The sequence below is a fragment of the Sabethes cyaneus genome, chromosome 3 (assembly GCF_943734655.1).
Source record: "Sabethes cyaneus chromosome 3, idSabCyanKW18_F2, whole genome shotgun sequence".
NCBI lineage: Eukaryota > Metazoa > Arthropoda > Insecta > Diptera > Culicidae > Sabethes > Sabethes cyaneus.
In genome coordinates, this window is record NC_071355.1 from 98,301,817 (window position 1) to 98,325,717 (window position 23,901).

Sequence of the window (23,901 nt, forward strand, 5' to 3'; positions counted from 1 at the left end):
CCCCCTGTTGAAAACCCACCCTTTTCTCAACCCCCCGTACTGATTCCGTTATGTCATGGAACAATGGTCAAGGCGTTCTCAAGTTATGGCAGAACATACAAACATATTCACGCTCATTTTTATATATTCAATCTATAAAATTTAAGTTTGTTGTTAGTAGATTAATTTCACTTATTAATAATATGATTATTATATAAAAGATCTCTAGTAAATTGACATACTCAATATTTAGTGAACGGGACACAACACTAATAGTTCTTACAAAACTTAAATTGAAATAGGTGCGCTGCATGCATTTTAGCAATTTTTTTATAATGAATTCAAGAGAGTTTACAAAGACGCTTAAGAAAAAAACCAAAGCATTCAAACTGCAGTTAGTTTTTCACATGACGTCGGTGTTCGCAAAGTAGAACTGACCTCTACCAAACCAATATTACATAATACACCTAAGCATATTAACAATGTATGCCATTCGCGAGCAAAGCCAACAATTTTTTGCCATTGGTCGCCTATGCGTTTAAAGAAACTGTCCCAATATTGACCTATATTTGTCTTTTATATCTTTATGTGAATGTGCATATGTGCTTTATGTGCTTTATGTACTTTCAACTAAACTGTAGAATTAACCAAGCAAGAAAACATGGTCGTTTTTTCCGACCCGAGGATTCTTGCTAATCCTTTCTTTTCCTATGTAACGAGTAGAACGAATATCGGATCAGAAACCACGACTTGCATGCCGTTCTTTGGCTCGGCCCAGCTCAGATCAAAGTCGCACTGCCCTCCCGGCTTATTCAATGTTAACTGTGATGAAAGTGCACTGCATAAGCAAGGTAGACTGAGTTGGGTTGGGCTAGGTTGGGTTGCACCAGTTGCAGCATGTGATCCAGTTTAACCTCTAAGAGCACGTGATGTCTGCAGCTGATAGATACAAGCCTACAGCATGCATATTCGGTTAGATCTTGACGAGTGACAACGCACTGAATGTAAAAATGTAACTGTATACCAATATGGCATGTCAACGGAAACCTCAATCTGCGAAATTCATATAACTACTAGTCAGTATTAGCCTAGAACTTTTCATGCGTAGGGTACATGCGCCACGATTGCTGTATCTGAAAGGATTGGATGCTAAAAGCATGTTTCGCTCTTTTTGTGTAGGAGCAAAGTGAGCTAAAACTTAGTAAGTAAAAGTGACCCTTCGCTTGGAATTTGAGGGCGAATATAAATTCTGACTTAATTAGGGCATTATATGGCTCTAACTCAAGCTCTGGTAATGGTTTAGTTAATTATTATGAGTTATTAAATGAGTTAGATTAAATAGTAGGAGACAATCGATTAAGTAGTGAAAGTATTTTGTTCAATATCTTCTGTTACAGGATATAGAAACTTAACCACATATTAAAATGTCTCGACTGAGTTTGAAGCACAATACATTTAAGATAGTCGTCGTATCTTAACATTTCGGATGAATGAGACTGCTAGAGGCAAACATTTCATTGCAAATTCATTCGTAAATGTTCCGCCCATTCGGGCTATACAACCTGTCGATAAGGAAAGGTCAGCCTCTGAGATGGTGACGCCCACAGCTATTATGAGCTCATTAGCTTTCATTATATTCGAGCCTGATTCGGTGTGTCATTATCAATTTTCTAGTTTAGCGAGCATCGAAACCCATTCTTACCAATTAAACTTTTCTTTCGAACCCTTGAACTAAGTTTAATTATACGCTGTTTTAAATTACAAAATATGTGGGGTTGAATCAGGGTGCATAAGCGACCCCTTAGTATCACAGTAGTTGACAAACTATGCAATATGTTCTGATTAGTGCTGACAAGCTCAATACATATCAAAATGCTTAGTTATGATCCAAATAACTACAGTATGACACATATATATTCGAACAAAAATCATTTTATGCTTGCAACGACATATACAATTAATACAATCAAACTAATGTGTGTGTGTCATCATGATTGAAGTCTTACTTGACGTAGGTTCATTTTCATATTGTGTCTCGTTCGGTGTACACGTACCAATGTTCGAGTTACGGTCGTTGATAATAAATAAATTTCGAAGCGGTGCTGCTTGCAGCACTAGTTTTCGTGACCTCAAACATCTCGGCAGTCGGCATAAAAAGAGGATTTACATATTATACAGTAAAAAGATTTCTCGAGAAGGGATCTGCTGAAAACCATGAAAAACTCAGAAGAAAACGATGCGTTAGAGCTGTCAAAAAGGTTGTTCGAGAGCGAATTCGTCGCAGTTGTGACCGGTCCGCACGGAAAATGGCAGTTGTACTGAATATCAACAGGGAATCTCTTCGTTGAATTTTGAAAATGGATCTGGATGTGAAAGCATTGGAAAAACGTAAAATCAATGGAACGCAACGGAAGCAACAAAACAAAAACGGCCGAAAAGATGCAAACTGCTTCTTTTCTGCCGAAAGGGAAACTTTCTCTCGCATTTATTGAAAAAAGCGTGAAAGTTAATGCAAAATACTATCTAGAAATGGTCTTTGAACAAAATTTTATGTCTTTGAATATTACTGCTTTGAACAGAATGGAACCCCTGCCCACACTGCAAATCTAGTGCAGGCGTGGTGCAAAGCCAAGACGGATTTCATATCGAAAAAGGAATGGTCTCCAGTTTCTCCTGATTTGAACATCTGGATTTTTGTATATGGGGATATATGCTGCAGAAGCTCAAGGAATATAAATATCATAATTTGGATGAATTTAAGTAGGTTATCAACAAGATATGGGATGACATCCAGATGAAAGTAGTGTGTGCCGCATGTAATGACTTCAAAAAACGTGTTATCCAGGAAAAAAACGATTCAATAGAGCAATGATTGTTTGTTGCGTTTTGTATCTGGGTAAACAATTTCTAAAACTAAAATTCTAAATAAAGCCTTTATTTACAAAAATATATGACTTTGCTTTTGTTCGAATATATATGTGTCACACTGTACATATAGGTATCGATTTGAGAAATAAGACAAACTTTTTCAAGTCGAAAAGCGGAACATTGATCTAAAAAATTTTGGTTTTCCCTAATAAACTATGCACCTATACACCTCATTAAAAACTAGTCATATGATTTGCAGTATAGTACAGGGATATCTCGATATAAAAAAATTTATAATTTCCAAAAATTGTCTTATATCGAAATTGACTTATATCAAAACATGATTTTTTTCAAAAAAAAAAATTGCATCAGCGCACAGTGGTCCAATCAGCGAAATTCGTGATCGTGTGATATTGCGCTTAAACGTGAAGTTTTTCGCATATAGTATCTTTAGGAACATTTCATGGTATAACAAGCCTCTTCTTGTGAGAGAAATATTTGGGTGATTAATTCCCTTAAAAGTGAGATAAGAAATTTATTTTCTCGTACATTCGAGATACAGGTTTGGTATTTTCGGCAAAGTTGTAGTAAATATCAATGCAAACAACTTTGTCAAAGTCACCATACTTGTATCTCTTCATGGAAATTATCTATGAAGCGTTATTCGTGGACAAACCCTTCAAAACAGTTTTTAAACCCTAACTTATTCTGGTCAACTTTTACGTGTTCATAATGTTCTAGAAAGTTGTTTATTTTGCTAAAATCAACGTTTTTGTAGAACATTACTATAAGTGATTTTCTGCAGTTTCGGAGATTTTGAGCATTTTTGGTGAAAAATAGTACTACTTTGAGCTTAAATATTTCCCAAGGTGGCAAATGGTGGCAGACCAAACAACTCCTACTTAAAAGTACAACAAAAAACCTTTAAAATCAAATGTCAATTGACTGTATCTGTTTGTATCTTCAAAAGTTATAACTGTTTTAAAAATCCTTCACATTCATGTTTATCGAACAATTAAAATGTACTTCGGATGCAATAAACGCTATTTTGTTTATGTTGACAATCTCTTTCTAACAAGTTGAGTTACCAGCAATTTTTTCGCCTATTTTCGAGTCGAAAATGAATGTAGACTCAAAATTATTTGACGCAATTAATAACCGAAAAGCTTCCAAACAACTAACTTAAGTCTATTTTGTTCAATACCTTCGATTGGTGTCTTTTCAAAAGATCCCACTCATAATGGGCTGGTACCAAATGGCCGAAACACAAATGGTCGAATCACGAATGGCCGAAATCCAAATTACCGAATTTCAGCAACAGTCACAGAAGACCAAATTTTCTCGGAATGACTTTTTAGTCTATTTAATTAGAAAACACGAATTGACAAGTAGTTAACAATTAACTTTACTCAAACAAAAAATAAAATAAGCAACACATCTTTTTGTTGTACTTTTAAGTACGAGTTGTTTGATCTACCGCCATTTGCCACCTTGGAAAATATTTAAGCTCAAAGTAGTACTATTTTTCATCAAAAATGCTCAATATCTCCGAAACTTCAGAAAATCACGTATAATAATGTTCTACAAAAACGTTGATTTTAGCAAAATTAACAACTTTCTAGAACACTATGAACACGTAAAAGTTGACCAGAATAAGTTAGGGTTTAAAAACTGTTTTGAAGGGTCTGTTCACGAATAATGCTTCATAGACAATTTCCATGAAGAGATTCAAGTATGGTGTCTTTGACAAAGTTGTTTGCATTGATATTTACTACAACTTTGCCGAAAGTACCAAACCTGTATCTCGAATGTACGAGAAAATAAATTTCGTATCTCACTTTTAAGGGAATTAATCACCCAAAAATTTCTCTCACAAGAAGGGGCTTGTTATACCAAGAAATGTTCCTAAAGACAATGTATGCGAAAAACTTCACGTTTCGGCGCTATATCAAACGATCACGTATTTCGCTGTTTGGACCACTGTGCAGCGGTCGCCAATTTAGCTCTGTATTATGTGTTTACGTTTTTTGAATTATTTATTATAGTTTAAGCTATTAGTTTTTACAATTTTTAGAATTATCTTGAAATAATAAACATCTTCATGGCGCCGATTTTGGAATGGAAAATTAGCTCTGGTATCGTTACCAGTTATGTCAAAAAGATTTGTCTTATATCAAGGTAAAAATTGTCTTATATCGAATTGTCTTATATCGAGGTTGTTTTATAACGAGGTTATCTTATATCGAGGTATCCCTGTACACACTACAGTAATTATATATTAATCATGCACCGAGTGACCGGAAAAAAGTTCAAACCTCTAATCAACCTTGTAGAATTTGAACCAAAAATTTGTACATTTTACAGCAAAAAGTAAAAACCTCGAGTTTGAAGCCGTTTGAAACTTTCCTCGATAAATAAAACTTCTTCTTTTTGTTTAAAAACAGTTTCGTTAAATCCTCTTAAGACCGCCCACCGGCAGAGCTTTATAAACATGGCGGAGAAACGCTAGCAAAGACTCTACACTGGGTTATTTCGAGGATTTGGGAGGATGAAAAGCTACCGGAGGAATGGATGGAAGGAGTGGTTTGTCCCATCTACAAAAGACTGCTAGAAAAGACTGTCTAGACTGCTGCGACTATCGCGGTATTACGCTGGTAAACACCGCCTACAAGTTACTCTTCCAGTTCCTGTTACGCCGGTAGTCACCGGTAGCACAAGGTTTCGTAGGGAATTATCAGGCAGGTTTCATGGGGGTTCGCGCAACTACGGACCAAATTTTTACTATCCGACAGATCTTGCAGAAATGTCGGGAGTATAACGTGCCCACGCATCACATCTTTATTGATTTCAGAGCAGCATACGATACAGTCGATCGAAACAAGCTATGGCAGATATCGCACGAATACGGTTTTCCGGACAAACTGACGCGAATGATCAGAGCTACATTGGATCGAGTGATGTGTTTCGTACGCATCTCTGGGACACGCTCGAGCCTCTTCGAAACGCGGCGAGGGTTGGGACAAGGTGACGATTTATCCTGCATGCTGTTCAACATCGCTCTTGAGGGGGTGATCCGACGAGCGGACATTGAAACGAGAGGCACGATTTTTACCAAGGGTAGCCAACTTCTAGGCTTTGCAGCCAATTACTTTATCATAGCCAGGAACTTTGCGACGACGGAGGCAATCTACGCCAGACTGAAAGCGGAGTCTAGGAGAATTGGGCTAAAAGACCAATTCGTCAAAGACCAAATACATGAAAGGAAGAGGCTCAACGGAAACAAACGCGCGTCTCCCACGGACGGTAACCGTTGACGGTGACGAATTAGAACTGGTAGAGGAGTTTGTGTATTTGGGATCGCTGGCGAACGCGGACAACAACACTAGTAAGGAGATCCAGCGGCGCGTCCAAGCGGGAAATCGAACCTACTTTTCCCTTCGTAAAACGCTACCATCAGGAAGCATACGCCGCCGAACGAAGCTAACAATGTACAAAACCCTTATTAGACCGGTAGTTCTTTATGGACTTGAAGCCGTCACGCGGAGTACAAACTGAAAGCGGAGAGTGATGGAGACGTATGAATCACGAGCTACAGGCACTGCTTGGGGAGACTTCCATCATACATCTAGCGAAAGTTAGCAGGCTACGGTGGGCCGGACACGTCGTAAGGATGCCGGACGACAGTGCGACGAAAATAGTCCTCTTCAACAACCCCACCGGCACCAAGGACAAGGGGGCCCAACGTGCACGATGGCTCGACCAGGTCGAAAGCGATTTGCGACTTCTGAGACGACTAGGAAATTGCCCAAGCAACAATAGAAGTTTTATTGTACTCTTATGGTGGTCTTCAAGACCAATTTTGGTCTTAAATACCACCATAAGAGTGCAATAAAACCCAAATTGTTACTTGGGTGGCGACGAGTGGCCCAAGACTGAGTTGAATGGAGACGAGTGCTTGAAACAGCATGAGCCACCCCGGCTCTATTTTAAAGAAGACGAAGAAGAAGAAGAAGAAGAAGAAAAAGAAGAAGAAGAATTAACCTCTGTATCCAAGAGAGTGTGGGTTGGGCTAAGCATTTCTTGAAAAATACAGTCTCTAAGATTAACATTTTCTGATGTTCAAAGTCACTTGGCTTCAAATCAAAAGAGCCTAAGTTTCTCGGTTTTGAATCTTTCCCAATGCATGCAATCACTTGGATATGGCTCGGCGGGTAACTCCTAATCCATCGAAATCACTATCCGAATCAAAGAAGAAAATAGAACTTTTCACGCAAATAACGCAAATTTAGCATTAAAGTTGAACATTGTCACAAAACCCAAAGTATACGACCCAAAAACAAAATCACTCATGGGCCGAGCCGTGAAGTTACTAATGGGCTCTCCATGCAATTGCGATCGCCCCCGTACAAAGTGTATCATGTTCACGACGTTTATTATACCGATTGTTCACTACATACAGGCATGAAACGTGGGCAATGCTCCAGGAAGGCCTGCGAGTATTCGGAGTTTTCGAAAAACGAGTACTAAGAACGATTTTCGGCAGTATACCGGAAAACGGAGTATGGAGGCGGAGGGTGAACCATGAACTGGTACAGCTATGGCGAACCCAGTACTGAAAAGGTAACTAAATCAGAATGGATACGATGGGCAGTGCATGTTGTAGGGGTGCCGGAAAAGTAGTCTGCAAAGATGGTGTTTGCTTCATATCCGGCAGGAACAAAACGACCAGGGGAGCAGTGAGCAAGATGGTTAGACAAAGGTGAAGCGAGATCTGGCGCAGAGTACACGGTGTCCAGCAAATTGATAAGTGATAGCCTGCAACCGAGAGAATTTTTCATTTCATTTATTCGAATGGAATATTTATTATTCCATTTCTAATTTTACACGAAAAGAAATTCAACCTCCAAAATGAGAAAAATGGTTCATGATTTCAGAATAAACTATTATTTCTGATTTCGTGTTGCCTGATAGGTATATCGATTCGGTCATGTTTTCATGGCATTTAAAACTTTATGATTTCTTTTAACGATTTCTTTTTACTTTTCTCCTGAGTTGTACAGGTCGGACTCGATTATCCGGAATACTAAAAAAAAAGTTCAGTATGGATAATCCAATCTTCCGGATAATCGAGCCGCATCTTTTTGCCTTTCTACTATATAAATATATAGTATAAAGGTATAGAAATCACTTGGAAAACCGGAAATGGAAAGAAGGTCCTGCGGGCCGAATGTTATATACCATTCGACTCAGTTTCGAAAACTGAGCATTTTCTGTGTGTGTGTGTGTGTGTGTGTGTATGTGTGTGTGTGTGTATGTGTGTGTATGTGTGTGTGTATGTGACGCTTTTAATCTCACTCACTTTTCTCGGAGATGGCTGGACCGATTTTAATGTTCTTAGTGTCAAATGAAAGGTCTAGGTGTCCCATTGGTTGCTATTGAATTTCATACTGATCGGACTTTTAGTTCAAAAGTTATGTATAAAAATACGAAAAATATGGGACTTCATTATCTCATAGGTCTCTTAACCGATTTGAACAAAATTGATTGCATATGAAAGAGGAGCCTTGCAAACCCTTAACTTCCAAATTTCATGACGATTGGACTTGTAGTTTGAAAGTTACATAAAGAAATGTGAAAAAATAGTATTTAAAACATATTTATGTAACATATAAGCAATAATTTAATGAAAAACATCACATATATTATGATTATTTAAAAATTACTGCTGAGATCTATCAAACGAAACCGAGTTATTTAAACTCGGACGCTTCATTCAAAAGTTATTTAAACTTTAACACTTAAGCACCGTATATTAAACCGTTAAAACGTGTGAATTCAAAACAAATGTTGATTGTATTCAATGTGTGTGATGTATGTGTGTATGTATGTATGTATGTATGTATGTATGTATGTATGTATGTATGTATGTATGTATGTATGTATGTATGTATGTATGTATGTATGTATGTATGTATGTATGTATGTATGTATGTATGTATGTATGTATGTATGTATGTATGTATGTATGTATGTATATATGCATGTATGTATGTATGTATGTATGTATGTATGTATGTATGTATGTATGTATGTATGTATGTATGTATGTATGTATGTATGTATGTATGTATGTATGTATGTATGTATGTATGTATGTATGTATGTATGTATGTATATATGCATGTATGTATGTATGTATGTATGTATGTATGTATGTATGTATGTATGTATGTGTGTGTATGTGATCCCAAGCAACAATGTGAGTTTGATTGTACTCTTCTGGTGATTTTCATGACCAATTTTGGTCTTGAATGTCATCATAAGAGTGTAATAAAACTCAAATTGTTACTTGGGATGACAATTTGCAATTTTTAAATTTGCATTGAAATTCAAGAAAAGATGTTTCTCACTTTTCTGAATCAATTGTCTGAAATTTTTGAAGCCTCTTAGTGGAATACGAAATTTGAAATTAAAGAAAAGAAAAAACTTTTACCGACTAAATCCCACTATTTAATATTTATTCGCAACAGATACGTATACGCTTTGAAATAAGACGCTGTTGAAGCCTGCACGTCGTAGGCGAACTACGTATCTGTTGCAAATAAATATTGAATAATGGGATTCAATCGAAAAGCTTTTTCTTTTCTTTGATTTCAGATTTCAGATTTTGCTGTTACTCACAATTGTACACGAAAAGCAAACAGCGAAGAAAAGCAGTTAATTTAAGCATGAAGGTATAGTGGTGTATAGGATTAAAAATGAGTTGATTTTTCCAAATAAATTTATACAAATTTCAAACAAATTTTGCGCATCAATAGATGCTCTTTTCAATCAATAGATACTAGAGCTTAGAAATGTTATATGAAAAATAGGAAGTAAACGTTGCACGGTAGTAATTTTGTAAGATTTGTTTTCGTTAATGACATTTTAAAGGACAGATGTCTTATGTCATGTATCATGTTTCAACAAATAAATCAAAAATGACAAGCACTGAAAATCATATCGATCATATTTCCCATTCTCAAGCATGTTTAAGGCGCAGCTTTTGCAACCCTCTTGTTTTCCTAACCCTCCAACATTGTAAAAACGATGCGATCAAGCTAATGACTATCTTTTCATGAAAGTACATTCAAAAAAAGCATAAGTTTTGATTTTCATGCAAAAATAATTATCTGAAGGAGCGCCAAAAAGTTCAATTTCTCTTTTTCATATCTAATGCTCTATTCAGTTATTTTTTCTAATTCAGATATACTGCAAAATTGAAGCCAAGCAAACTAATAGTAAAATTTTGAGATTAATCATTTTGTTGTTGATATTCTTTGTCTTCAAAAGCGAAGTATAATAATAATTTTTCTGAACTCTTGTTTTTCAAAGATGCTAACTTTTGAACACATGGTATTAATTAATTATCAAAAAATCTGTTCTGAACACATATTTCATATTGTCAATTCAAAACAAGTTTCCTATGTGGCTCTGAAGCCCGAAAGTTTAGGCCGACCGATTATAAAACTAAATAAGGTGTTACAAGTATTAACGCACACAAGGAAAGAAAATTTAATTATTCTACGCAATACGTTGTGAATTTTACTGGCAAATAAGGATTTTGAGGAATACGGAACGGATATTTAAAAATATAGTCAAGTTAATTATACATAGATTGTTCCTGAGAAATTAAATGATGATTATTGTGACAGTAGAAAGGCTAGGTCACGCCGCTAGGTGGATTAATTCGGGTTTTTAATTTTCTAATCGATTATTGATCCAAAATCAACATGATTATTATTATTTATTGTATGTAGTATTTACGATACCAAATAAAAATAATTAAACCTAAATAGACTGAACTAAATGAATCACAATATTCCTATATTGTTGCCTGATATATCTATTCAGTCATGTTTTCATGGCATTCCAAACTTTATGATTTCTTCTAACGATTTCCTTTTACTTTTCTCCTAATAAGCTGTATATTGCTAAATTATTGATAAAGTTGTAAATTGCCGTATACCGTCTCCTAATACAGCACAAATTGTGTGTTTAACATTTACCATAAGCCTCAGGCTGTCAAATTTTTTGTTATTTGTGTTTTTGCGCTGATACAATGTAAAATATCAATGTAAAATATAAAACAAAAAAACGAAAACGGCAATGACCTTCGTAATTTAGATACTGAAAAATGATCACAATTACTTAAACTCGAACAACGCAAAAACCAGACATTTAGTTACACATAATATCAAGTAGGTAATACCAAGCTGCGCCTATTCAAAAACCCACAGCAGCACTGATTCGCAACGTCGTCGTTAATAAAGCCGCCTGGTTGGTGAGAGCAAACGTTCGCTGATGGTGTGACCGGTGCCAGTGTTTTGATGGGTGCTATTTATGCTACACTATCCACTGTGATAACTACCCCAACGGTAAGGGTCGTCTATCGTTTGCCAAATGCTACACTAGTGTACCAGAGTGAATGGACCTTCATTCTGATCAAATGTCAAATGTACGGTGGTGAACTGAGATCCGCTTTAGACGCTATAAATTTGTTTGTGAGTTGATTTACAAGTCTACGTGTTACACGGTGGTGTAGTACTGGGCAGGACTTGATCAATTATGTACATACTGAAGTCAAATCTTATACTATATCTCTAATCAAACTGTATATATACCTAGGTTCGCATATTTACCCAGGTCTAGTTGAAATCTATGTATACAGATCTATGCGACATAAGAAAATATATGCCTGCGAAGTTCAGAGCAGGGCTTTAACGACTTTCGCTGATTTTTGCGAGCTGCACTCCAATGTGCGTGTATGCAATTTCAGAAGAATGATAAATTTTATTTCTCTCTCGCGCGCAATGCAACGCTCGGAAAATTCTATCGAACTGGGCGAGACCTAACTATGGAATTGGAATGAGTAAATCCCAAAGAATAGCATTTAGTATAAAAGGGGAGTGCTGTTTGGAATTGGCATCATAATCGATACAACGCGTTGTGACAAACACCGTACAGAATTAAAAATGGCATTCAAAGTGAGTAATTGGACGAAAATGTGTTGGAACAATTGGAATTAATAAGTGATTAACTTTAGTTCGCAGTTTTTGCCGCCATCGTGGCCGTTGCCAACGCTGTGGCGATCGGATACCCTGCCGCTTATCCCGCTGCTTATCCTGCTGCGTACCCAGCGATTGCCAAGGTTGCCGCGCCAGTTGTTGCTAAAGCCATTGATGATTACGATCCCAACCCGCAGTACAGCTATAGCTATCACATTGCCGTGAGTGAAACTAATCGATTACAAAAGATGCAAAAGCAGTCAAATTCAAAATTTTCCAGGATGCCATAACCGGAGACAACAAAGCGCAGCAAGAATCACGCTCTGGAGATGTCGTCACTGGGTCGTACTCTCTGGTTGAGCCTGATGGTACCCGCCGTGTTGTTGAATACACTGCTGACCCAGTCAACGGCTTCAACGCTGTTGTGCATCGTGAACCACTTGCAGTCAAGGCTGTTGCTCCAGTGGCGAAGATTGCCGCTCCATTCGGTTATCCAGGCGTCGCCAAAGTTGCCGCTCCACTAGGATACCCTGCTGCTCACCTTGGATACCCAGGTGCCCCACTTGGTTATCCAGCTGCCCATCTAGGATATCCAGCCTACGGCAAAGCCATTATCGGTTAAAGTTCTTGCCATCTAATTGATCCTCGAACGTTTCCTGTTCTGTCAATCTCACGTGCCTATTCTTTCTGCAAAGTCATTAGTATAAATTTTATTTATTTCCTTCTTTTCGCTATCATCTTTATACTGCTTTCTATCCTATCTAAGACTTCAACGTATCGCCTTCAAAGCTACAAATGTGAGTCTTCTAGTTATTCCAAGCTCAACTATACGCCCGTACAAAAAGTAGATGTTTGTATATACAAGCCATTTAATTATAAAAAAGATTAAATTAGTTTGCCACGAGATGCAATTAGATGCATCTCTTTCCTTGACTGTGTGACTAAAGCAGAGTGTAAAATATATAAGAACCGTAGGCAATGCAATGCGTTAGCATTTCATTGAAATAAATGCAATTTCTATAAAAGAATTTACAGTAGTATCACCGATTGTCCGAAAAATATGCCCGACCGTTTAACCGAAAAGTTTGATGAAAATCAAGTCCAAACATAAACTGTGAAACACAAAAAAAAAATGAAAAACTAAACTGGATATCTGGGAAAACACTTATTTTTGTTAACACATTAATATCCCATTCACACAAGTGTCGAACCAAGACTTCAAACGATTGAGCAAAAATTTCCAATTATCTAAATTTTCATTGAAACAATAGTTGTTACTTCAGACATAGTAGTAACGAAGGATATAAAATCCATTTGAGAGCAGTATTCAACATAAAAATGTTAATGCACAGAGTTTTGATATGCATCAGCGTTATAAGCATAGGTAGTAAAACTTAGGAGCCACACAATTCGCGTTTTTGCATTGCTTACATACACCGCCATTCATTAATGAGACCAATGAAGCTTTTTGTTCCGCTTTACAAAACTTCTCACAAACAAAGCCTGCCTGTCTTGTTAATTAAAAAAAAATAAAGCCGGAAAAGTTTTAGAGTTTAATTACTGAAGCATAACGCAATCAGTTTTTAATTGCGACCTTAATAAAATATTTGAAAAACTAGACAGAAAATTGTCACTTTGGTAGCTGTCAGGTAAAGGTGTTGTAATTCGACTTACGAAACCCACTCGTGACTAACAAATCGTAACTTTTCATACAAAAATAGTATTAGTTTTGGAATTTTTCCTCTTCTTTGATATCGAAGATACATTCTACCAGATCATTTCCGCCTTTGTGAAAGTGTAGAGGAAATGATCTAGCTCAGGAGAGAGTTTGAGATTTCTTAAGCAATCTCGAATGAATTATAGATTTGAGAATCCGATAATGCTAGACCCTCCCATAAACTGCGTTAGGAGCAATTCCAGCTCAACTACCAAAACGTTTGACACGACTATTTTTGATTGGAATGAAATTTTTCTGATGTATTGGATATCAAGCAAAAACTTATTTTCCACTAAACTTAATTTTGTTCGTCTCAAAAGGGCGTATTTAGAAATGAGGTTACTTTTTTCCAAACATCATATCTTGAAAATTACTTTTTTTGATCAAAATGACATCAAAGGAAAAGTTGTAGGAAAAGTTTATTTTCAGAAAAAAATTACACTGAAAGAAATAGCTTTTCGGAACCATGATAAAAATCATAAAATGTCAATTATCTCAAAACCATCCCCTCCGATTTGCCTTTTTTTAAAGCTAGGGTATGTTGCTGCTTCATCGTAATTGCCTATTCCCGTCCTATCCAACACAAATTATTAAAAATATCAGCGATTTTTATGACACATAATGCAAAATTAGTTATCCCCTAATATTTTAGTTTGTTGACTATCCTACGCGATCAATCAAAGTGAGCTGAGATCTATTTGAATGCTTTTTTCATTAATGAATTCCTAGCATCCAAATTTCCTACGTTTTTTCGTGCGACGAAGAAGAAAATGTCGACTAATCGTTTCAATTTCCGTCATTCATAAAATGTAAATAACCCACGCAACGCATTGTCGTTATTCTGCAGCCGGGAAAACTGGCATGACCTGCAGACATTTTGCAGAATAACATTTATCAAAAATTTTGATGGACGAATTTCAAAACGGTACGACGAATTTAAGATATAAAGTCAGTTGCGTAATTTCAATAAAATGCTTTAATAATCGCTTTTTAGTGAATTCAAAGGGCACGGATCGGAAGGTAAGTGTGTTTGAGTCAAATCGGCAGCAGAACTCTTGGACTATTGGACTATCCACCTAAGAAATGATGAAAATTAGAGTGGCTTTCCTTACTACGACGGGAATTAGAAATAAACCCTAGCTTACATTATGCCCTAAAATTTGATGAAGAGCTATCAATGAACCATCTTTCGAATTTTTTTTTAAATCTGAAATTTGACAAGTTTTTCAAAAATATCCAAATTCTACAGTTTTTTGTAAAACTCAAACAAAATCAAATTCTATTCCGTTCTCAAGTTATTTAAAATCTAAAAAGAAAATCCATGATAAAAATCAAGCCTTCCTCTCCGATTTGCCTAATTTTTGTTCAAAGATATCTTAAATTATGCCCTAAAATCTGGCTATCGATGGACACTCTTTCGGATTTTTTTTTTAAATTTGACGTTAGATAAATTTTTCACAAATATCCATTTTTTTTGTAAAACTCAAACATCATGGTTTATCATGGTTTTGAATTTTTTTTTCTTTCAGTGTAAGGCCATTGCAAATAATTTCAAAAGTTTTTGTCACCTCCAACGCACCTCTCCCCCACCCTTGGAAATTGGCTTGAAAAATCGAGGGGCAAAAAAATAATTTGTAGGATATGACTTAATCTTTTTTTTTCATAAAATCAATTGTCTGTGGGTTCTACAGCCTGAAAAACTCGAAAAATAAGTGTACGAGTTGAGTTAATGCCTCTAGCACGAAACAAAAATGAAAATTCGAACAACGGAATTTCCGAAAAGCGACCGAAATTTTTTTTTTCGTTTTTGTCTTTTTTCGTAGATTTTCGCATGGAAAATAATAACGTACATATTAAAGCAAGAATAGATTTGGTTTTCACGTTTAAACTTTAAGTAAAAATGCCTCAAATCAATATTTTTTTTGCTCGATTAAAAAAATCTCTTTGTTTTTTTTTGCCATCCCCCCCCTCCCCCTTCAGTGGCCCAACACCGGAAGGACAAAAACTATTTTTCTTTATAAAAATACACTTAATTTCCTACAACTTTTCCTTTGACGCCATCTTGATCAAATAAGTAGTTTTCAAGACATGATATTTTCAAAAAAGTTACTCTTAACAAAAAAAATTAAGTTTAGTGCAAGAAAATTTCATTCCAATCAAAAATAGTCGATATATATCGGTCTTTTTCCGTGTTTTGAGCTGAAATTGCTCTTAGTCGCATCACACAAAATAAGACAATTGGTATTTGTATACAAAACAAACATTGCTACGATCAAAATTTAATCAACTTGAACTTGAACTTATTTGTGTATAAATAAAACCTGAACCTTCCTTATTTTGTAGGTGTGTGTCTGCATACCTTCATTTTAATTTTGAGATTGGCCCTCCAGTTATCAAAACGGCGTTCTAGGAAGAGGAGAAATGCATCAAAATTTTGTAAGCGTATGACGAAAATCCGAACAAGGGTTTGTGTGGGTATTTTCGGCCTATTAAGCGATAACCTGAATAATATTCATGAATTACATTGAAACTATGTTTATTCGAGAAGATTTTCATACCATTGATTGCTTGGATAACATTTACTGAATACCTAGATCATTTTGGTCTTAATAAAACGCTCTAAATTTAAGTGGCAGTTGCGAGAAATGATGAGGTTGCTGCGACTATGTTAGGCCCACGACACTATTGTGATGTCTGTGTGGTTTGAATTTTCGGCAGGCCAAACGCGCCTGTATAGTACAAATCATACACGTTTCTCGGTGTTAAGTCAGACCGAGCCAAGTGACAAAATTCTGATATTGAGAAAAATGCGTTCAAAGTTTGCTGATCTATATAGTTTAAAGCTACTAATCGTTCGACATCATCTCATAACTCTGGTTGTTTGCGACGTTTATGTAATCTAATTAGAGTAAAATGTAGCTAAGAAAATTCTTAATCGATGGCTCCATTAATCGATTGGAAATCGAAATCGCCGAAAAGCGACCGCATTTGAAGAAGAAAAAACCTCTTTATCATCACGACAATACGCCTGTTCATTTATGCTTAGTTGCACAAGCAAACTTGCATGAAATCGGTTTCGAATTGGTTCCTCAGCCACCGTATTCACCAGACCTGGCCCCCAGCGACTATTACTTGTTTCCTAACCTGAAGAGATGGCTCACCGGTAAGCGTTTTGACTCAAATGAGGAGCTCATAGCTGAAACTGAGGTGTATTTTGGAGACCTTCCGATCGAGTACTTTTCGGACGGTATCAAAAAGTTAGAAAAACGTTGGACTCACTGTATCGACCTAAAAGGAGAGTATGTTGAAAAATAAAACCGACTTTGGCCAAAAAAAACCTCTCCGTGTTTCATTTTTCAGGTACTTATCAGACTGCCTAATAGTAGCAGTAAATTATTTGCATTAAGGTTCAAACACGCGTCATTGATTTCTGGGATTTCAAAAGCAGTTTTCATAGCGAGGTGGCCGAATGGAAAAGGTGTTGAACAATTTGACGTGCTCAAAAAATAATAGTTACGTTTGTGAAACTGCTTTCACTTCATTCTTTCATCTATCAGAATATAATGAATATATTTTTGTGAACACAATTTTTATTTTGAGCATAAGCATGAGCATGAGTATTAATCTAGTAATAAATAGATTTTGCGTGTTTGTACTTTAATGTGAAGGCGTTTGAAAATGATACTCTACACTTTAACGCGGAATAATTATCACTTAAATTTACTACAACCGTAAAACAAGGAAAACATATCACCAAATATGACTAGCTAACATTTTAGTAAGCTCGTGCCTCGTGTTATTTATTTATCGATTATATGCAATCGTTGCGATCCATTATCAGTTTAACATGCAGTTTATAAAACAAACGCGTGCAGAAAAATATCTTCAATTTGCTATGCAACAATCAGGTATCGATAAAAGGAAAATTCAAGCATTATTAAACTACAAAAGAGTTGAACCAACCAGGCCATACACGGCTGCCCACAAGGTTTCCCTTTAAAGTGTGTAAGATAATCTTAATTTTGCAGATTTTTTATTAACGTTTTCTGTCTACCCCGTCTCAGCTACTTGGCTACCACACCTTTAGTCTGCAGTAATACGTGGGTTCAGCATACATAAACTGTTTTACAGCAAGCATGTAAAGTAAATCGTCGATTTTAACACATGCCAGCTCAAGCAGCTGCTCTATTGGCAAGCCAAGGTAGGGCGTGTGTCTAAACTTGAACTTTCACGTTTATAAAATTAGGCACTGCCTATACTGCTCAGCAAGTACCTATAATTCGCAAGATTGAACTTGCACCTTCTGTACGCATTGGATAGAATGTAAGAACGGCTTATATATACACGCAGTTTTGATCTACGGCTGAAAAGTAACAAAAACAAAAATAAACAGAATTGAAACCGGTGATAGTGAGCCACGGGTATCATGTGAGTAATTTTTTAGAACATACCCGCTATAAAAAGGAGTGAACAGTGCTCAACAGATTATAATCAACATACGGTTGTCACCGAGTTCGCATATCTTCCAAAATGGCATTCAAAGTAAGTTGATTGACGCTTTACATAGAGCATTTACATTTACATAATTACAATCGTTGGCAGTTCGCCGTCTTTGCCGCCATTGTTGCTGTGGCTAATGCCGTGGCGATTGGATACCCCGCTGCTATTCCAGCCGCTTATCCAGCTATTGCCAAAGTTGCTGCTCCAGTGATTGCCAAGGCTGTCGATGATTACGATCCCAACCCGCAGTATAGCTACAGCTACCACATTGCTGTAAGTATAGTAAAGATATCATGCACACTGCAGATAGGCCATTATAAGCTCTTTACAGGATGCCTTGACTGGGGATAACAAGGAACAGCAGGAATCTCGCAGCGGAGATGTCGTTACTGGATCATATTCTCTAGTTGAGCCTGATGGCACCCGTCGTATTGTTGAGTACACTGCTGATCCAGTCAACGGATTCAATGCTGTTGTGCACCGCGAACCACTAGTTAAAGCTGTTGCTCCAGTGGCGAAGATTGCTGCTCCATTGGCTTACCCAGCCATCGCCAAGGTTGCTGCTCCACTAGGATACCCAGCATACGGACGAGCCGTCATTGGTTAAACCAAATTTGATCGATCGAATCAGTCGTGATTGCACAAAACTGCCTAGTTCTGACTTTACCACTCTATATACTACCAATCACTTTCTATTCTGTGAAAATCACCGGCAAATTCTTCATCAAATATCCGTTGACCGACCTTTGCACTACATGTTACCCTGGACTATGAGCAACCCATTCGTACAAAAACGTACACGATGTACACAAGACAATTAGAATCATCCATTTGTATATATCAGCATTATCGCTCAAATAAGTAAACGTACCATACGACCCCATCATACGTGCATATAAAGAGCAGTGCATCTATAGCGCACTCTACTGTAATGTTTGACTGTGTGTGACTTAAGTGTTATTCTAGTTTTATTAGCTCAATAAATGCAAGCTCGGAACAATGAAAAGGAAACATTTCGTTTTAGTGCATACAACATGCATTTTGAACATACATAGTAGTTCTCCCTGCTCGTATAGTCAGCGACATCGGATAGTTATCGCTCCTGCTCAGTAAGGGCTCGTTTCCTGTTGCTTGTTATTTCAATATGAAATATCATGCACTTGTTAGAAATATTCCGTGAGATAAATTAACCTTCTAAAAGCTTTGAATCCTTATAACATTTTGCCGGTAGTAAGCAGTTGAGTCGTTTCAAAATATTTTCTAGTAATTCTTTCATTTGTTACAACTTTTTAAACATATTTCGTTTTGGCGGGGTGAAATCGCCACCATTTTCTGGGGCAAAATTGGCACCCATCAATTTTACAAGATGGCTTACAAAAAGAAAAAAAACCGTAAAATGTATTTGTTTTCATTGTCATAAACATACATCTTATTTACAAGCTGCTATCGACGCGTTGAATGAGGAAGAATAATTTATTAGAAGAAACGAACAAAACTTTGGCATGTCTATGTAAATTTTGGCATGATGTTCAAAATGTTTGAGCAGTTCGGCATTCAAGCTAGCAAAACGGAAATTTCTCATTTATTAGTAGTAGTAGTAGTAGTAGTAGTAGTAGTAGTAGTAGTAGTAGTAGTAGTAGTAGTAGTAGTAGTAGTAGTAGTAGTAGTAGTAGTAGTAGTAGTAGTAGTAGTAGTAGTAGTAGTAGTAGTAGTAGTAGTAGTAGTAGTAGTAGTAGTAGTAGTAGTAGTAGTAGTAGTAGTAGTAGTAGTAGAAGTAGAAGTAGTAGTAGTAGTAGTAGTAGTAGTAGTAGTAGTAGTAGTAGTAGTAGTAGTAGTAGTAGTAGTAGTAGTAGTAGTAGTAGTAGTAGTAGTAGTAGTAGTAGTAGTAGTAGTAGTAGTAGTAGTAGTAGTAGTAGTAGTAGTAGTAGTAGTAGTAGTAGTAGTAGTAGTAGTAGTAGTAGTAGTAGTAGTAGTAGTAGTAGTAGTAGTAGTAGTAGTAGTAGTAGTAGTAGTAGTAGTAGTAGTAGTAGTAGTAGTAGTAGTAGTAGTAGTAGTAGTAGTAGTAGTAGTAGTAGTAGTAGTAGTAGTAGTAGTAGTAGTAGTAGTAGTAGTAGTAGTAGTAGTAGTAGTAGTAGTAGTAGTAGTAGTAGTAGTAGTAGTAGTAGTAGTAGTAGTAGTAGTAGTAGTAGTAGTAGTAGTAGTAGTAGTAGTAGTAGTAGTAGTAGTAGTAGTAGTAGTAGTAGTAGTAGTAGTAGTAGTAGTAGTAGTAGTAGTAGTAGTAGTAGTAGTAGTAGTAGTAGTAGTAGTAGTAGTAGTAGTAGTAGTAGTAGTAGTAGTAGTAGTAGTAGTAGTAGTAGTAGTAGTAGTAGTAGTAGTAGTAGTAGTAGTAGTAGTAGTAGTAGTAGTAGTAGTAGTAGTAGTAGTAGTAGTAGTAGTAGTAGTAGTTAGTAGTAGTAGTAGCCTAAAAGCCTTGTTTTGAAACGGCCAACTTTCTGCGTCTAATGACATAACTAAATTATACTAATTTATTACGTTAATTTTTGTTTAGGAGATTGGCTCGAGATTTAGCTAGTTTTTCGAACAGCCGAATAAATTTCTTTGCAGAGCCACTTTGCGGTTATAATCAGCAAAAATGTCATCACTATAGAAAAAGTAGAAAAGCATATATTCAATACTTACAGTTTGGTCCACGCTCCTTTTGATCCGTAAAGAAAACGCTTCAGTATGTTCCACCGCCGATCGACGAGTGCATCTCTAGCCTTCCGCTGTGTCTGCTGCACATTAACTCGTGCAAGTTCCTCCGATTGCCTTATCCGACAAGGGATCAATATTTTCTCCTGCACAGAAATATACATATGAACAGCATTTGAATAGATATAACTGATTTGGTAGATATCCATCATCGTGATTACTACTAGCAATCACTTTACAAAGCTATGAAGACATTATAGTTATAGACAGTTTATGGGTACCTGAAACTTCCGACGGCTTTCCATCTGCAGCTTTGCACGACGCTGAGACGAAAATTTGCACGACTCATAGCACTCGGCCCAAAATGTGTTCAGTGGCTCCCAGAGCGTATTGGATAGGTCCTTCTGGTAGGCAACATACAAGGGCTTAATCTGCAACGAGTTAAAAACGACCAGGAAAATGGTTAATTTGCTACCGTTAATACGGAAATGCTAAACAATTGGAAAAGAAATGAGAAATGATGCTGCAACTCTTAACCATTTCGTGTTACTTCAATGTTTTTCCCACTGAAATCAGCTGAATTCCATGCATGCTGAATTTTGCATGATTTTTTTTTAAATTAGCATTAGCAACTTCAAAAACAAAAATCGACCAATTGGGCCAATATTTATTCCACTAGTTTCTTTGATGCGACACAAATGTTTAAATTCAATCCTATGAAATATCAACCGAATGTAGAGCGTTGTCAGATAGTGTAGATTTGATGTTGTTCAAGCAGGAAAATCAACATCAGGGGGAAGTAAAAATCGGAAACTCGCGCAAGCTAATTAATTAAACCTCATCATGTAAGGAACTAATTTGAACCAATAGTCATCGATTTCAGTTTGTACCATTCATGCCTGCCTTGAAACATCATTTTTTCCAATGCCAAACACACAATCTGAACTTAACCCAACGCACCCATAGATACGCAACATGCGAAATAGATTCCCGATCAACCAACGCGAGCCAACTTTCCAGTTTGGCAAAGAAACCGTCAAAGTCGCGAATCGCACCACCTGGTTGGGCTTGATTAGTTGGTGAACAAGTTACATTGACTTTGCGGTGACTCTCCAACTGGTCTTTTATTTCTCCTCTTTTTTCCCCTGATGGCTTCACGCCCACCTGCCGTGATCCTCCTTACTAAGCCATTGATGATCGTATATGGGAGCAGATTTGCAATCAAGCTTTACCTGTGCAAAGACAATTCTGTCTGCGACGGCTGCATTAAAACACCGACAGTGCAAAGGTGTATCTTTAGGTGCTATAGCAAAAATTTGTCATCAAATATGTATTTTACTAGACTAAATCCGGTTCACCAAACACGAAAATCGTGTATGAATAAAGGAGATACTTCGGAAACAAAAATCATCATTTCATTTTGGTGAAAATGAAGAGGGTTGCTATTAACAATCGAAACACACAAAATATTTTGCGAAATATTTGTGAAATGAGTGAAAATTCAAATTCTTTAGATAAAATTGGTATTTTAATCTCACTAAAGCCGTTTTTTACGCGGTTTGTTTTTTACGTGATGAACGGAATATAAGTGTTTTTTAACACGAATTTTGAAATTCACGTGGTTTTTTTACGCGAATGTGCTCTATGAGTCTAACTTTATGCATAGTTTTGAAATCTCGAGGTTTTTTATGCAAATTTTTAAATTTATGCGGTTTATTTTTACGCAGTTTTGATTTGCGTGGAACGTATCCTTCGCGTAAAAAGCGAATTGAATGTACTTTAAAAAAGTGATAAGTGAAAAGAATGTGTGGAAAGTATCCATTTTAGTATGTTCTACAACTTTTCGGATTTTTTTGGACGCTTAAAAAATCTGTATCACCCTAATAGATGGACTCACGGTTATACCAATAATGTAAAAAATATGCTTTCTTTAAAAATTCATAATTTATGATCCACAGAACTTATTCTAATGGTTTATGGACTACATGAAAGGTATTTTAGTAATCTTTTGAAAAGTGAGAATGGGTCTAGTGCCATTAATTTATTTGTGAATGGTTGGATAATGCGTTATAGTTGTCCTTAGCCTCTTCTCCAGCAACCCTACCTCCTCGTGGTACCAGTCGGAATACGAACAAACTTAACGGAGATCGGATAACCAACCCCGGCGGAAACTAAGCACGTATACCTACAAGGAAGGAGCTACTGTGTTGTCTCGGCACTCGGCACTATAAGATGGCAGCCCCATAACGAGACTCGGTAGCGTGGCTTTAGTAAGACAACCTACCCAAAGCTAACATGCTACGAACAATCAAGAAAATTCGACTCGGAACATTCGGCATGGACAAAGGCGACGAAATCAGGACATGAAATAGAAGCTTGGTACCTGGAAATGCAGATCCCGAAATTTCGTGGGTAGCGACAGGGTGCTGCTCGATCAATTAGAACCCCGAAAGTTCAGCGTCATGGCACTGCAAGAGATCTACCGCAAAGGCGTGAAGCTGAAGCTGGAGGATCCGTGGCGGCAAAACCCAATTTTACCAGAGCGGAGGAGCGACCATCGAGCTAGGAACAGGCTTCGTAGCGATGGGCAGAATGCACGATCGCGTAATGGACTGGAAAGTAATCAACGAGAGAATTTGCATGTTGATGATAAAAGGCCGCTCCTTCAACATCACCATAAACGTGCATTGTCCACACGAAGGCAAACCCGACGACGAGAAAGAAGCGTTCTATGCGCAGCTGAAGGCAACGTACGACAGCTGCACGCCACGGGACATCAAGATATGAACGCCCAGGTGGACAGAGAGAGGGAAACAAAGTATAGATCGGTGATCGGGCCCCATAGCCTGCACCCACACGAACGATAACGGCCAGCGATGCATCAACTTTGCAGCTTCCCGATGCCTGGTGATCAAAAGCACTTTCCTCGCGAAGATATCCATAAAGCTACATGGAAATCACCTGACCAACGAACCTTTAACCAAACCGACCATATTTTCAGGATCCTGAGGACAAAAGCGCCAGAAGGAAGATGACAGGGATCGTGAAGAGCAAGAACAACTATTCTGGGCTAATGACACGCGCAAGTTTCCAAACTCG

General features: G+C 37.1%; 3 protein-coding genes across 4 annotated transcripts in view; 2 read left to right on the forward strand and 1 right to left on the reverse strand.

Moving 5' to 3' along the window:
* The window catches only part of LOC128742208 (neurobeachin-like protein 1), a 103,707-nt gene that overhangs the window by 52,811 nt on the left and 26,995 nt on the right, over positions 1 to 23,901 (reverse strand). For both annotated transcript variants that reach the window (XM_053838487.1, XM_053838486.1), the window contains 2 exons: positions 21,084 to 21,233; positions 20,791 to 20,948 (listed from right to left, as the gene is read on the reverse strand). In XM_053838487.1, coding sequence (XP_053694462.1) covers positions 20,791 to 20,948; positions 21,084 to 21,233 — 308 coding nt within the window. The remainder of the gene's footprint in view (positions 1 to 20,790; positions 20,949 to 21,083; positions 21,234 to 23,901) is intronic.
* LOC128742212 (larval cuticle protein A2B-like) lies at positions 11,862 to 12,516 on the forward strand. Its single transcript, XM_053838492.1, has 4 exons — positions 11,862 to 11,873; positions 11,933 to 12,115; positions 12,175 to 12,448; positions 12,491 to 12,516. The coding sequence occupies exons 1-4, from the start codon at positions 11,862 to 11,864 to the stop codon at positions 12,514 to 12,516; spliced, it is 495 nt and encodes a 164-aa protein (XP_053694467.1).
* LOC128742211 (cuticle protein 21-like) lies at positions 18,142 to 18,718 on the forward strand. Its single transcript, XM_053838491.1, has 3 exons — positions 18,142 to 18,153; positions 18,214 to 18,384; positions 18,443 to 18,718. The coding sequence occupies exons 1-3, from the start codon at positions 18,142 to 18,144 to the stop codon at positions 18,716 to 18,718; spliced, it is 459 nt and encodes a 152-aa protein (XP_053694466.1).

Excerpts from the sequence above, each read along its gene's own strand:
- LOC128742212 (XM_053838492.1), top strand. Across the intron at positions 12,116-12,174 it reads GCTATAGCTATCACATTGCC|GATGCCATAACCGGAGACAA; the intron begins GTGAGTGAAACT and ends AAAATTTTCCAG. Across the intron at positions 12,449-12,490 it reads TGCTCACCTTGGATACCCAG|CCTACGGCAAAGCCATTATC; the intron begins GTGCCCCACTTG and ends TAGGATATCCAG.
- LOC128742211 (XM_053838491.1), top strand. Across the intron at positions 18,385-18,442 it reads GCTACAGCTACCACATTGCT|GATGCCTTGACTGGGGATAA; the intron begins GTAAGTATAGTA and ends AGCTCTTTACAG.